Source organism: Limanda limanda, chromosome 19 (assembly GCF_963576545.1).
Source record: "Limanda limanda chromosome 19, fLimLim1.1, whole genome shotgun sequence".
In the NCBI taxonomy this organism is placed as follows: Eukaryota; Metazoa; Chordata; class Actinopteri; order Pleuronectiformes; family Pleuronectidae; genus Limanda; species Limanda limanda.
Genome location: NC_083654.1, coordinates 1,563,426 through 1,576,657, shown reverse-complemented (window position 1 = coordinate 1,576,657; position 13,232 = coordinate 1,563,426). Strand labels below are relative to the sequence as shown.

Below are 13,232 nucleotides of genomic sequence, written 5' to 3'. Positions count from 1 at the left end.
AGTAGTTACAGGTCTGTGAGAGCCAGAAATCTTGCTTGTTTGTAGGTGACCAAATACTTATTTTACCGAGGAATTTACCAATTAATTCATTAAAAATCGTACAATGTGATTTCCTGGATCTTTCCCCCCATTCTGTCTCTCATAGTTGAAGTGTACCTATGATGAAAATTACAGGCATCTCTCATCTTTTTAAGTGGGAGAAATTTCACAATTGGTTGCTGACTAAAAGGGCCCATATTATGCAAATTCCACTTTTGTAGTGCTTCTACACGTTAATTTGGGTATCTGGCATGTCTACCGTCCCAAAAACTCTGGAAAAAAACAACTCCCGCGATTTGTTGTGGTTCCTCTCTGTCAGAAACGCTACGCTAGAGTGCGTCCAATGGGATTATGGGCTTTACCGACGTCACAGTCTGTTTACAAGGCATAGCCCCCCCCCCCCCGGAGGTGGAGATCTGGCGGAGGCGGAGACCAGGGTGAAGTACGAGCCAGAGCACTCGAGGCGGCAGGTGTTAGCTGGGGAGCTAGCCAATGGGGGACGCTAACCAGCCGGGGAGATGGGTGAGAGGCGTAGGAAACAGAGCCTGCGGTCGGGGTGAGTTACCTGCCACAGCCCCCTCCTCAGCTCGGGCTCGCTGGGTGATGTCTGCGGGCTGCTGGTGGACGTGTTGTCTGCAGGCTTCTGGTGGACGTGTTGCTGTTTATTCCAGGTAGGAGGTCGGAGCTGCTTCACTGTGTTGATGCTGTGGCTGCTGTGACTCTGTTTGACTTTGTGTCACTGCTGTACCTGTGATGCCTCAGCTGAATCTGACTTTGTCCAGGTTGGACGTGTCAGTGTTTGTTTACGGGTAGCAGCAGCGAGCTAACGCTGGCTTCTGTGTGTGTGTTTTGCCCTGTCCCGGTGTCGGCTCCGGGGTCGTCCCGGTGTCAGCTCCGGGGTTGCCGGTGTTGGGGACCGTGTCTCTGCCTCTGTGGCCACTTAGATGCTTTACGTGTATCAACAGCGAGCTAACGCTAGCTTGCTGCTAGTTTGTGGGAAGCATCGGACTGGGAGGTGGGGGGAGAGATCCCATTTCAAGTCCGGAGTGGAGGAACAATGCTCTCGGAGTCTAGCTTGTGTGTGTGTGTGGCGCCCCGGGCATGCAGCAGGTATAAATAGAAAACAATGCACTCGGAGGCTAACCCGACTCGTAGCTTCTGTGTGTGTCTGTCTTTGTTAGAAAATAGCACCGGAACGTGTTCAAGGACCCCCCCCCCCCCGGTCTCCGGCTGCATTGTACCCGTGCCTGGGCGCTCGCTCAACGGACAGCCTCTCCTGTTATGCCCGGGTGGCGAAGCGGTTGAGGAGGAGGGGGAGAGAGAGCTGCGCCTTATAACTTTTGTGGCTCGTACAGATTTGCTCCACGCGCCCCGAGCTGCACGAACCGGTGCCGGTCACCAGCAGCTCGTTGCCGCCTGAAGAAACACAACAAATGAATACAGAAATATATGTGTAGGACAGTGACTAAAAATTATTTTAACAACCTTAAATATGCTAAGGAGAGATTTAAGACATGAAAGTGGATGTGTGTGTGTGTGAGTGACAGGGGGCGGTGAGAGGGGGGGGGGGGGGGGGGCACTCAAAACAGGTCAATCTGAGGAGGGCTGTTTAAGACAGGGTAAAAAGGGTGCTGTTTTAAATTATCCTTGTGGTATTTTGACCAAAAAATGTTACAGACATTTCATTAAGACCCCAAGGAACCATATCAACTTGTGGTAAAATGGGCATAATATGTCTCCTTTAAATACTTTTTTGCCCCACTGTATATGTGAACTGTCACGAAAAGCTATACAGTCCTGCTCACCATTACTGGCACTCATTTTTTGCATAACCTGTACAATATCTTCAGAAATAAATGGAAATGTACCAAATTTATATCATCAGGATCTTTTAATTGGAGGTCCAAAGTAATTTAACAAAGAAAAATGTTTTTTCAACTTGCATATTGTAATTTCAAGGAAGAAACAGAAAAAACATCATGTGCAGCAATAATGGCACCCCTCTTTAATATTTGGTTGCACACCCTTTGGCAGTGATGACATCCTCCAAATGTTTCTTGTAGCCCTCTATAAGCTTCTTGCACTTCTCAGCTGGTATTTTCTCCCACTCTTCCTTTGAAATTTGTTCAAGCTCTTGAAAAGTTGCAGGGTTCTTTTCCCCAACAGCAGATTTCAGCTCACCCCTAAGCTTTTCCATCGGATTGAGATCAGGAGTCATTGCTGGCCATTTTAAAACAGTCAATTTTTTGAATGGTACTTGTTGAAAACAAGACCCCAGACTGTTCCAGGTTGGCCCTCAGGTCTTTGGATGTTTGATGTGGTGTTTTTTCCACCATTCGCACCAACCTTCGAAGACTTCCCCCCACGTCCAGGGAGGTTCTTGCCAGTTCCATGCTTGGCAAACCTCTTAATAACATTACGCACTGTTGAAACCGGGATACCAAGGTCTTTGGGGATGGCCTTATACCCTTTGGAGGTCTTGTGTATGCTAATAATAGCCCTTCTGATGTCCTCAGACAGCTCATTTGTCTTCACCATTGTGACAAAGGAACAGGGAATAACAGATGGCTTTTTAAAACACGGAAGTCATCATTCATTGGCTAATTCATGTCACATCGGCACAGACAATTTATCACAGGTGATTCACATTTGTGATTTACCACAGGTGAGTCATAATGTGTTTCCATACTGATTTACAGCAAAGGGTGCCAATATCAGTGACACAGCAAGCTTTCCCCCCTTCTTTATTCACTTGATTATTTTTTTTCAGGAGATATTACACATTATGTACTTAAACTTCTTGGGTGCCAATAATGGTGAGCAGGACTGTAATAGGTGTATTATTGAGGTGCCAAAAGGCGTACCTAAATGAAACTTACCAACAGGGTTCCCCAAAGAACATGATTACAAGCCATTTCCAAATACACAGACTGGGTGGTCATATTCCCATGACTCCCACAGCATCTCAGTGAGGGTATAATGTTGGTTCACAGATCCACAGCTAGGAAGAAATCTGCATTGCTCCTGCTGTGTCAAAGGTTTGACAATCAATTGGAGCCTCCATTCCAAGACTCTGGAGTAAACTTTAACAGGGAGGCTTAGCCCCAATAGTTTGGTCCACAGCAGAGAGAGGTGGACAGAGGACAGAGAACAGGAGGAAGGACAGATATTGACTCATGGCTCATGTCACTCCTAGAAACAGTTGTCATGTCAATTCAATTCAATTCATTTTTATATTTATAGCACTAAAACATAACATACATTATCTCAAGGCACATAACATCGAAGGCCAACTGTTCCCACAATGAGCAAGTCCCAATGTCAGCTTCTCCCAATAATCTAAAGGTCACCCCTTCAGTAACATATATGTTTCTCCAAATCCTACATTTCATCCATGGTTTACATTTGTGGTTGTCCGGCTTTTTATATTGACTCACTGGCTGATGTCTGGAATTGATTATAAAAGTACCAGATCAAAGTGAAAGAAATGGGATGCTTGCACTAGTTTATTGTATAAAGTTTTATATCTACTATAATAAAAGTCCCTTGTGGCCATTCCTTGACAAATATTCACTGGCCATGACCCGAGCCCTCCTTTATGCCTTTGTACCTGTTCCATTGATCAGCCAGATCCTGGATGGAGTGTGGGAGGAATGGCAGTCAGTGACCCTGATAGCTCCAGAGTTTATGGGCACGTCTTGGTTCCCGTGTGTACATCGACTGTTAACAGGCCAGCCGTGGGAAAACCATGGCTTGCGGATGCTCTCTCCAAGGCATGGGGAAGAGCATTTACATTGTGTAACTCCAGTGGATTTAAGTGTCTTCAGTGGTGCACAGTCGCACGAGGGATAAACCATTAGCCTTAAAGGGCTGGGACCTGTACACCTTATGATATGTGACTAACAATGGCACATCTTGTTAAGCCCTATGAGGCAAAGTGCGATTTGTGAATATGGGCTGTACAAATCCAATTTGATTGATTGATTGAACATCAAGCCCACAGTTGAACATGTAACTAAAAAGTTTAACATGAGATTAACGACAGATATATCATAAATGGTTAGCTGAAGGAGTCCAGACCAATTTACATATCCTATTCGTTAGAAATGTCTAATGTCATTTAAAAAAAGAAACAAGTTATTAACATACATTGAATTATTTTCCAATAGTTTACTTTCAAAATGTTTCATCAAATATACCCAGCAAAAGTAATTACAGATATTTATATCTAAAATTTTATTGCACCCTCTTTGAACTTATAAATGAAACACCATTAATTCACTATTTGTACACAATAATGTTTTGGATGGATGTTTAGAATTATATAAGTCGAAAAACTGAACAAACTATTCATTTTCAGGTTACAGGATAAATAAATGTGTCTATGTTTCGACAGTAATGAGGTGGTGAGATATAATATTCTTTGCAGAATTGATTTTATTATTGGGGAAATTCTACTTCCACAAGAAGATATGGATGCACTCCAAACCAAAATGTGAATCGGACTTTTCTATCAAGAACTACATCAAAATGGCATCACATTTACAGGAATTAGGAATAAGAGGGCACTTTACTATGTGTTTGGCAATTATTAACAGACTTTTATTTCCTTAAGTGGTGAGATGCACCCCTGGCACCTGACAGTCTTTGTGTGTATGTGCTGCAATTGTATCAAAAATAACGCTTGATGTTATAATGTATAAGCAACGACGTTTGTTATTGTTTATTTTTCAATAAAGTTTTTGTAATGAATTTGAGCCGCTTTTTATGGCTTCCGCTGAAATACTTCCGGGTCATCTCACTCCAAATCATTTTAAGCTAAATAATCTGTTCGACCGCAGAACGAGTCAAATTGAGCCTGTGAACGTGTACATAAAAACTTTAAGAGAAAAGGTTTCAACACATAGGTTTTTAAAAATTGTCACAGGCAATTGTAGCGCTGCAGCTGCTTGCTCTATTCACCCGCCCGCTGCAATTCGCCATTAGAGGAAGAAGAAGAATACAGACGAGAAAGAGGACGGGGTAAAGGTGGGTGAGGATAGATCTGCCATCTTCGTAGGGTCGAACTTTGCTGTTCGACTATTACTTTTAATTTATATATATATAATATCATCAGTTACTTTATGGTGTCCTTTGTTTGACGTGGCAAAGTCGGTTATTAGCAGGACGACGTAGGGTTTAGTTTATGATAACGTTGCCTGTGGTCCCGTCCCGCGAGAGCTGCTTAGTTTCATACGTGACGGGGCTCAGCTGGTATAAAAAAATGTCTGGACAGCCTGTTTCTGAGCCGCTCTCCTTCGGCTTTCAGGGCGCAAATTAAATATCAATCGTGACTTCGGTTGCGTTCGTCTGTATGCGGCTGTGCGCAGCGCACTAATGTATGCGGGGCCTTGTGGAGGCTGGTAACTCGAAAATATGTCTGACTTTCCAGTTAGTGTATTTACACATGGACACTGTACACTTTAGTTTGCATTTTCAGCTGTAAAGACAATTCAATTCAGGACCTTGTTAGTGTAAAATAAGAAATGCTCTTGTAGGTTGTGTTCTGATAATTTAGATTTATTTTTCTGGCTTTTCTTTTTTAAATTGAAATGACATTACACATTAAAATACATAATAGCATACACTTTGCTACTAATTGAGGAAATAAATATAATTTATATACAAGGAAACATATTCATGTCGAAAAACAGACGTTTTTTTATGAAAGTACAGGTTTCTATGAAAGCTCTAAATCACCTGGCATATATTACTGAAACATAGATATCCATTATTCATCAGATAAAAAGACAAAAGCTAAATTTTACCCTTCCCAGCTGTTAATTCGAGGGCAACTTCTTGCACAATGCTGTTTCTACATGTATAACAGACATCTGCAACTTAGTTAGTCATAAGCCACATTCAAGATGTCCTAATTCAAGTTCATGATATCTACAGCACCACACTGACTAGTTCAAACAACATTTTAAGTAACTTTAAGTTAGGCTCATTTCATAAGACTTGTCACAATAAATTGGAGATAATTGAAACTGGAATTAGAGAATATAATATAATATGATTTAATAATATAATTCAGCTCAATTGCAGATGTATGTAATGCGAAATTATTCACACACATGAATGACAAAAGTAGTTTGAATCTTACTATGTAATTACAGATCTTGAAAGATAGTGTGTTGACTAGTTTGAATGATATATCTTGAACAAAAAACATTGGTAGTCACAGTGAAAGTGATTTGTCAAGATGATATTGTAAAGTTAATTCTGGCTGTGCCTCTATTTGAGGGTGCTGCCTGTGTCACCGGATGTCTGTCTGTCTCTCACATAGTCTCTGTCACTTAGAGCAGACAAGCTGCACTGGGCTGAGTTCCTGTCTGTATTTACACAAAACCTTCCAGCTGGTTGTTTTCTCTGCTTTAGAAAATAGCTGCTGTGAAAAAATCTGAAAATTATGTTTTGTGTCTTTATTTTACTGCTTTGTGTTCGGAATCGGCGCTCCCTCTTCTCTTGTCTTTTCCCCTATGAACCTGTTGTTTACAAGTGATTATAACTTAGAAAAGGTTTGATCAGTCTTCATTGTTGGCTCACTTGACATGCTATAAGAAGTAGAAAGTGTCCGACTTAATGACTGTCTTTTTACCTCCACCCCTGCAGCCACTGGCAGTTCACGACGACGGATCAAGTCAGCCGCAGTCAGACCAAGTCCATCTCTAACCTACCTCTTACCACACAAATCAATGAACAAGCCAACGACTCCATCAGGTGGTGACACATTTGTGAATGTATAGAAAGGTATTGCATTCATTTGAGAAAGGAATTATGCTCAGTACACAGACGAAAATGCCATAAGAGTTTGTGGTGATAAGAGTCAATGCCATTGACAATGTGCTGCAAACAAAATCCTATGATCTCCGCAGCAGTTCCATAGGTTTCATATATGACCAAATCAGAATGGTGACTTTCAGATCTTTGTGGCCCAATGGTGTGACAATTTGACATATAATGACCCATTTAGGTTGTAGTTTGCTGTGATATTGAACTGGACTACATTATTGTAGGATGTGTTTCTAATGTTCGGCCCACTCCATTTACTAACTTGAGCAGGCAGAAATATTAGACACCCTTATCAAAGAACCACAAACATTCAGACTGAATTATTCTTATATTTGTAATCAACTTCATGTCAAATAACATCAAAATGCAAAGTCACATCTTTTCCACTCTACACTGTCACTTTCAGATGCCAAGACATTGCTCAGCAGGTGGCTGCAAATCCCGGGACAACCGTGAAACTCGTAATGCTGGGATCACCTTTCACAGGTGAGCATTTTCCACATTTTGTAAAACATCAGGGACTGAGGAGACTTTCTACAGAGGTTTTCTTTCACACATATACAACGCAGCCTCTGGAGGATTCAGCTGAGGGGTGATGGAGCATGCAGTGGCAGGTCGTAAGTAGGGCTGCAACTAACGACTATACTAATAGTCGATTAATCTATCGATTATTGAAACGATTTATCTACTAATCGGATTATGAATCACACAAATACTCAATGGCTCTTATTTAGCTTTTAAATTTTGCTTGAGGTTGTTCGCGGCATGTGATGACTGAAAATAAAGACAATAAAGATCGATACTTCATTCAAAAATGTTTTTCAATAAACTTTGCTGCCCAATGGTGTGCATATAAGGCAGCTTAGATTAATCGACCATCAGTACTATTGATAGAAAAGTAAAGACAAATTAAGTTTTTATCCATATAGAAAAACCAAGGAGAGGCAAAGTTGTAATATAAAAAATTTTAAATCCAAGTTTCCCTTTTTTCTGTAAACCAAGAACAGGCAATGTGCAGATACAAAAAATTATTCAAAATCAAGTATCCATTTTTTCTGTAAACATAAGGACAGGGAAAGTAGCAGCAATTAAAACATCAACAAACAAAACTACAGTCTTCCTCGGACTGCATAATTGTGATTAAAAAAGAAATTTGTCAGGCAATAGAATAACATTATGCTTTTAAACTCATTGAAAAAAAATCTACATTTAAACCATTTTTTGTAATGGATTCAAGTCCTGTGCAGGATTCGAGTCCTGCACACAGGTATTGAGGGAGTTGCCAAGACAACTGTTTATATAGCAGGCTCGATAACAGGCTATGTTACCGAGGCGAGTCTGCATCGTCTATGTTACGATGTCCAACGTGCCTCCTCTTCAAATGCTTGTGCATAACGGACATGCTCCCATGGAAAGAAAAACAATACAATTGAAGTCAATGGTGAGTCCTTCAGAAGGAATAAAACAACAGAAAATACATAACTTTAAGCCCAGACATATTCGACTCGAAATAAGGTAATTTACACCATGTTTTTATCCTAAATGTCCGCTGATATCTTCGAACGAGGTGCATCCAGGGACTGTCGGAAATGCTAAGCTCGCGTAGACACTTCTGATGGACTTTTAGACTTTGAGGTCACTAATCAGCTGCACTGGTTAGCCCTGAAACTCCAAAAGTGTTTTGTGGACTCAAACACTTCACCCATCCCCCATCAACATTGGGGTGAATTGATAATGAATGAATTTTCATTTCTGTGTCATCTATCCCTTTAAGACATATTATCAAACCTTTATGACAAAGAAATGTAAGTGAGGCTTGATATTTTACAGTTAAACCATAAACTAATTTTTTTTTTTTTTTTTTATCTTATCTGAAATGAACCCTTGGATTTAATAGCTGGTGGAACCCCATTTGGCAGCAATAACCTCAAGCAGGTGATCTGGTAGCTGCAGATCAGACCTGCACAATGTTCAGGAGGAGTTTTTGACCATTCTTCTGTACCGAACTTTTGCTCAGCCCTATGAGGATGTCTGGTGGGAATGGTTCACTTGAAGTTATTACACTCTCTATTGAGTTATGGTCAGAGTCCTAGCTAGAGTATCACAGAAGGCTGATTATTGTTTTTGTGTTTTGCCATTCTGTACCTGCTCTACTATGATTTTACAGTCATTTTCCTGCTGTATCACCCCATCACTACTAGGCTTCAGCTTGTTAACAGGGACAACCCCCCTGACATTATCCTGCAGGATGCCTTAATAAACTTAAATTAAGGGGAATTAATTTTCCCCTTATGGAGCTGTCAAGCCCAAGGCAGCAAAGCAGGCCTATGTCCTGATTCTTCCCCAAAAATGTTTACTTTAGTTTTATCAGTCCAGTGAATGTTTACCATGTAGTATTGTGGAGTGTCAAGGTACAAAAGTTTTTTTTGAGAACAGTGGCTTACTCAGTGTTGTCCATGGCAGGACTTTTCAATGTTTTGCATACGGTTAACTCCTGAATACTGCTGCTTCAATGATTCCTTTAAGCTTTAAGCTGTTACTCAAGGGTTTCTTTTAACTCATTGAGGATTCTGCGTTTGGCCTTTGGAGTCCTCTTGGCTGGGTGCCTACCTAGCCAATGTACTTAATTCTTTCTCAAACTTGGGATTCGACTTGTGGTTATTTTCTGACTGCAAACAAGATCACCAACGAAGATGCTTGACTGTTCAAACTACAATGATGGCAGTGTGAAGTTTCTATATTGATCTTAAAGGTCTCCCTATTTCACATGAAATTGAGTAATAAAGTGACAAATGCAATGATAAGATTAAGATAATATTATATTATGATCAATAATAATTAGTTTTGTGACGGCCAGATTACCAAAAGGTGCCACTCGGAGGAACCTCTGGATCACCAACTCCCACCGTGCAGGCTCCTGGGATCCTCAGACTGACTTTGTCTACTTCTGTTCCAAACACTTCAGCCCAGAGAACTTTGAGCTGACCGGATGCAGGTCTGTAAACTCAGTCAGGACATTAAGATATCATAGAATCCATCAATCATTTAACTCTTAATCTTAGTTTGTCTACTGTAGACAGTGTTTAAATTGCTTCCTTTTCACTCACAGTGGAGTCAGAAGGCTAAAAGAAGATGCGTTTCCTACAGTTTTTGATTCCTCTTCAAAAACAAAATGCAAAAGGGCAGGAACAGTTCAGAAACAAGAAGACATCCTTGTCAGGTAAAAATAATTTGAACAGAGTGACATTTTCTCATTTTTACTCGAGAGTTAATTCTGGGAATACCATCCTTGTGTGTTCTCTCAACAGAGAATATAAAAGATTCTGAGCCTTGAAAAGTATACCCCATGTTAACCCTTTGCCAAATCCTGTCCCTTGCCCTAGATATGACATGCCCTTCGCTGGTAGGGTCCCTTTCCAAACAGAGCCACAAGGGAGAGGCTAGAAAATGTCCCCCTAGGAATTGGGACACCACTTGCTACGTCATCAGCAGCCAAACAATTATATTTCAGTTACAATATGAGCTAAAGTTATCATATTTACAATATCACCTAAAGTTATTATATTAACAACTGTTATCAACCAACATTGTGATAGTGACACATCTGACCACTGCACGATTGATCTATTTATAAAATACAAAGTCAGTCAGCGTGTTTACATCGGTTATATCAATCCAACATTCTGTCCATGTTTGTGTCCATAGACTCACCCGCTCTGAAAACGTTATGCCATGAGCAGGGATGTTTTTTTCACGTGCAAAACTAAGGGTTGGGGCTAAGGAGTGAATTCAGACAGGGCAAATGTGTCACTGCTGTTGTAGGCTATTCCCTAATGTTGTACTGTAGCTGACCTAATAGTAAATAACTATGTTAAGCATAACATACAAGACCCAGTGCAGAAGAAACACAACCATAACATGTGCAGTACTGTACAGCATCAGCTGTAGAGCTGATAAGGGCACCGAAGATATAATGTTCAGGTTTATTCTTTTGTTTGTTTACTCTTCGCTTTTTCCCCATAGGTGTAAGTTGTGACAATGGGAAAGTCACTGTTTTGTTTTGTCTCTAGGCAGAGTCCCTGCTCAGTTAAACGGGAGGTCACTCCGCACGACACAGATCAGTATCCTTCTTCAGACAAAGTCACAGTCCAGAGGTCAGCAGAAGCATCTGAGGAGACTAATGAAAAGAATCCTGCATCACTCCAAGAGCCATCAGGGGTGGAGGAGCTCTCACAGCAAGAACATGCTTTTTCACCACTACCAGAGTCTTGTTCCATCTCCCCATCACGTTACATGAGGCGCCTGCCCCCTCCTCCAGGCTTCTACTTGTCAAAAGAGCACAGCTATGCTCAGCTCTGCCCCCTGCTGTGGAGGAGACGGTATGACCAGGCTGTTGACTACCTAGAGAAGGCCTTGCGACAGCTGCATGCAGCCAGGCGCAGGGAGAACCGCTTGCGGAGCACCGTGCTGAGGCTCCGGGATAGACGGTTGAAGACCACACTACAGGTGTCACAATATGGTAGTAAACACAAGGGGACACTAGGGGGAAAGAGGAGACGAGAGAAAGAATGTTGTAACCAAGGTGAGAGTGAGACAGATGCTAAAACAGAGGAGACAGGGTTGTTTGAGGACAAATGTGTGGATCCCATGGAGTGTGGCCGTCATTTTCTTTCAGACACTAACAGCTGGTCTGAGGAAGAGAAGGGATACTGTTTTTACTGTGGAAGAGGGCAGGTTCAGGTTGGTGGTCAGGTAGCATTCACACATTCAAAGACTGAGAAAGATGTTGAGTCCACAGTGCATGAAGACTCAGAGAGAATTCAAAGAAGTGTTGAAACCAGTATATGTGGCAGAGCCGAAAATATCAAAGGCATACAGAAATTTAGGCTGGTAAGACCACTTGAAAAAACGTTAGAAACTAGTGATCCCGGTATTGCACATTCCCAAGTCCTGGTCCAAACTCCACGCCTTCAACATGTAATCCCTGCTGGTGTGTCTGTGCCTGCTACTCACCATCAGAGTTCACAGTTTCTACACTCTCAGCAGAGGCTGTTCATCTCTGATGCATATGAAGGGAATTCTGAAGCTGTGGACCTGCAGCAGCAGCTGTTTTGGATTCCGGACAGTACTGAGGGCCAGGTCATTGTGGTCCCTGCTCCTGCTAAAGAGAGATTACAAAGCTTTCTCACGACAGAAGGGGTCGCTGAGGAAGCAAAGACTATATTGGTGTCAGAACTGGATCTTAAAAGATACTTGGGACACACGACAAGGAACAGTGGAGATGTGGGAAGAGTTGAAAAAGCCTGTGACTATGAACACAGTGAGAAGCATTCTGTTAGCAACAGTGCAGTGTTCGAAAGGAGAGAAGATGTGAGGGAGAAACTTAAAGAACACCTGGAGGGATTTCATCTTCAGCTGAGCAGCGAGTTTCTAAATTGACAGCATGTTCTAAATGAACACAAAGATTACAGAGTCAATAATTAAATTACCTGTGCTTGTCTTTTCTGCTAGCAGAGTCGAACATGTTGAATGAGGTGTAAACCTAATGTATATTTAGACTAAATATATTCCCCAAAAAATGTTAAAGATGTGCTTAATTTTCGAAAATGATAAATAAAGTTTCCCTTTTCTTCCCTCTGTAAACTCGTTTTTATCCACAATCTCAAACCAATTTTCTAACCATTTTAACACATAACAATTGAACAGCTTTAACACCTGCTTTTCCCTTCCTTTATTTTCCTGTAACCAGTGCAGTGCCTGTTGTGAACTGTGAACATGCGTATTTGGAATGTGATGTTTACCTTTGGTAATGCTGGTTGCAGCTTTCTATCTGAAACAGCAGAAGTGACCTGTAGAGCTGCATCAGGTAAAGATCAGTCTGCAGAACTCTGAAGCTGTGCCACAAAGAGCTGTTCACCTGTTCATTTGACATTCAGTGACGCTTGACTAGTTAAGCAGAACATGCCCATTTACAACAGCCTGGTACCTCTCCTGTGGAACCAGCTCTCACTTTGGATTAGGGAGGCACACTCTCTACATCTGATAAAGCTGATAGTTAGGGCTGGCTCAAGTTTGCCCTTAGTTATGCTGCTATAGTCCTAGACTGCTGGGGTCCCATTATGCACTGAACACTTCTGTCTGTCTCTTTGTTTCTCTACCCCTGACCCCACATATATTATAATCACTTAACTACATGTCACCTGTCCACTGAAGAATGTCCTGAGAATTTGGTTCCGGAATTTCTCTGGAGGTTGCTTCACGCATGCATAACATGCAGGTGATTCTCAGCTCAGTTTTTCTCTAGAGTATATAGCCATACATTGTTGTAGTAATAATGTAATATGATTATGTAATTGTGC

At 41.5% G+C, this 13,232-nt stretch overlaps 1 protein-coding gene across 3 annotated transcripts; it reads left to right on the top strand.

Annotated features, from left to right (window-relative positions):
- Nucleotides 1-4,853: 4,853 nt before the first annotated feature.
- On the top strand, nucleotides 4,854-12,510 carry thap7 (THAP domain containing 7). Of its 3 annotated transcripts, none has more exons than XM_061093039.1 (6): nucleotides 4,854-5,067; nucleotides 6,694-6,801; nucleotides 7,280-7,359; nucleotides 9,731-9,868; nucleotides 9,983-10,093; nucleotides 10,944-12,510. In XM_061093039.1, the coding sequence occupies exons 3-6, from the start codon at nucleotides 7,280-7,282 to the stop codon at nucleotides 12,310-12,312; spliced, it is 1,698 nt and encodes a 565-aa protein (XP_060949022.1). In that variant the 5' UTR covers nucleotides 4,854-5,067; nucleotides 6,694-6,801; the 3' UTR covers nucleotides 12,313-12,510. The 3 variants fall into 3 exon arrangements, with proteins under 3 accessions (XP_060949022.1, XP_060949021.1, XP_060949020.1); XM_061093038.1 differs by having other exon boundaries at nucleotides 6,694-6,831; XM_061093037.1 differs by lacking the exons at nucleotides 4,854-5,067; nucleotides 6,694-6,801 and having other exon boundaries at nucleotides 6,846-7,359.
- Nucleotides 12,511-13,232: the final 722 nt, after the last annotated feature.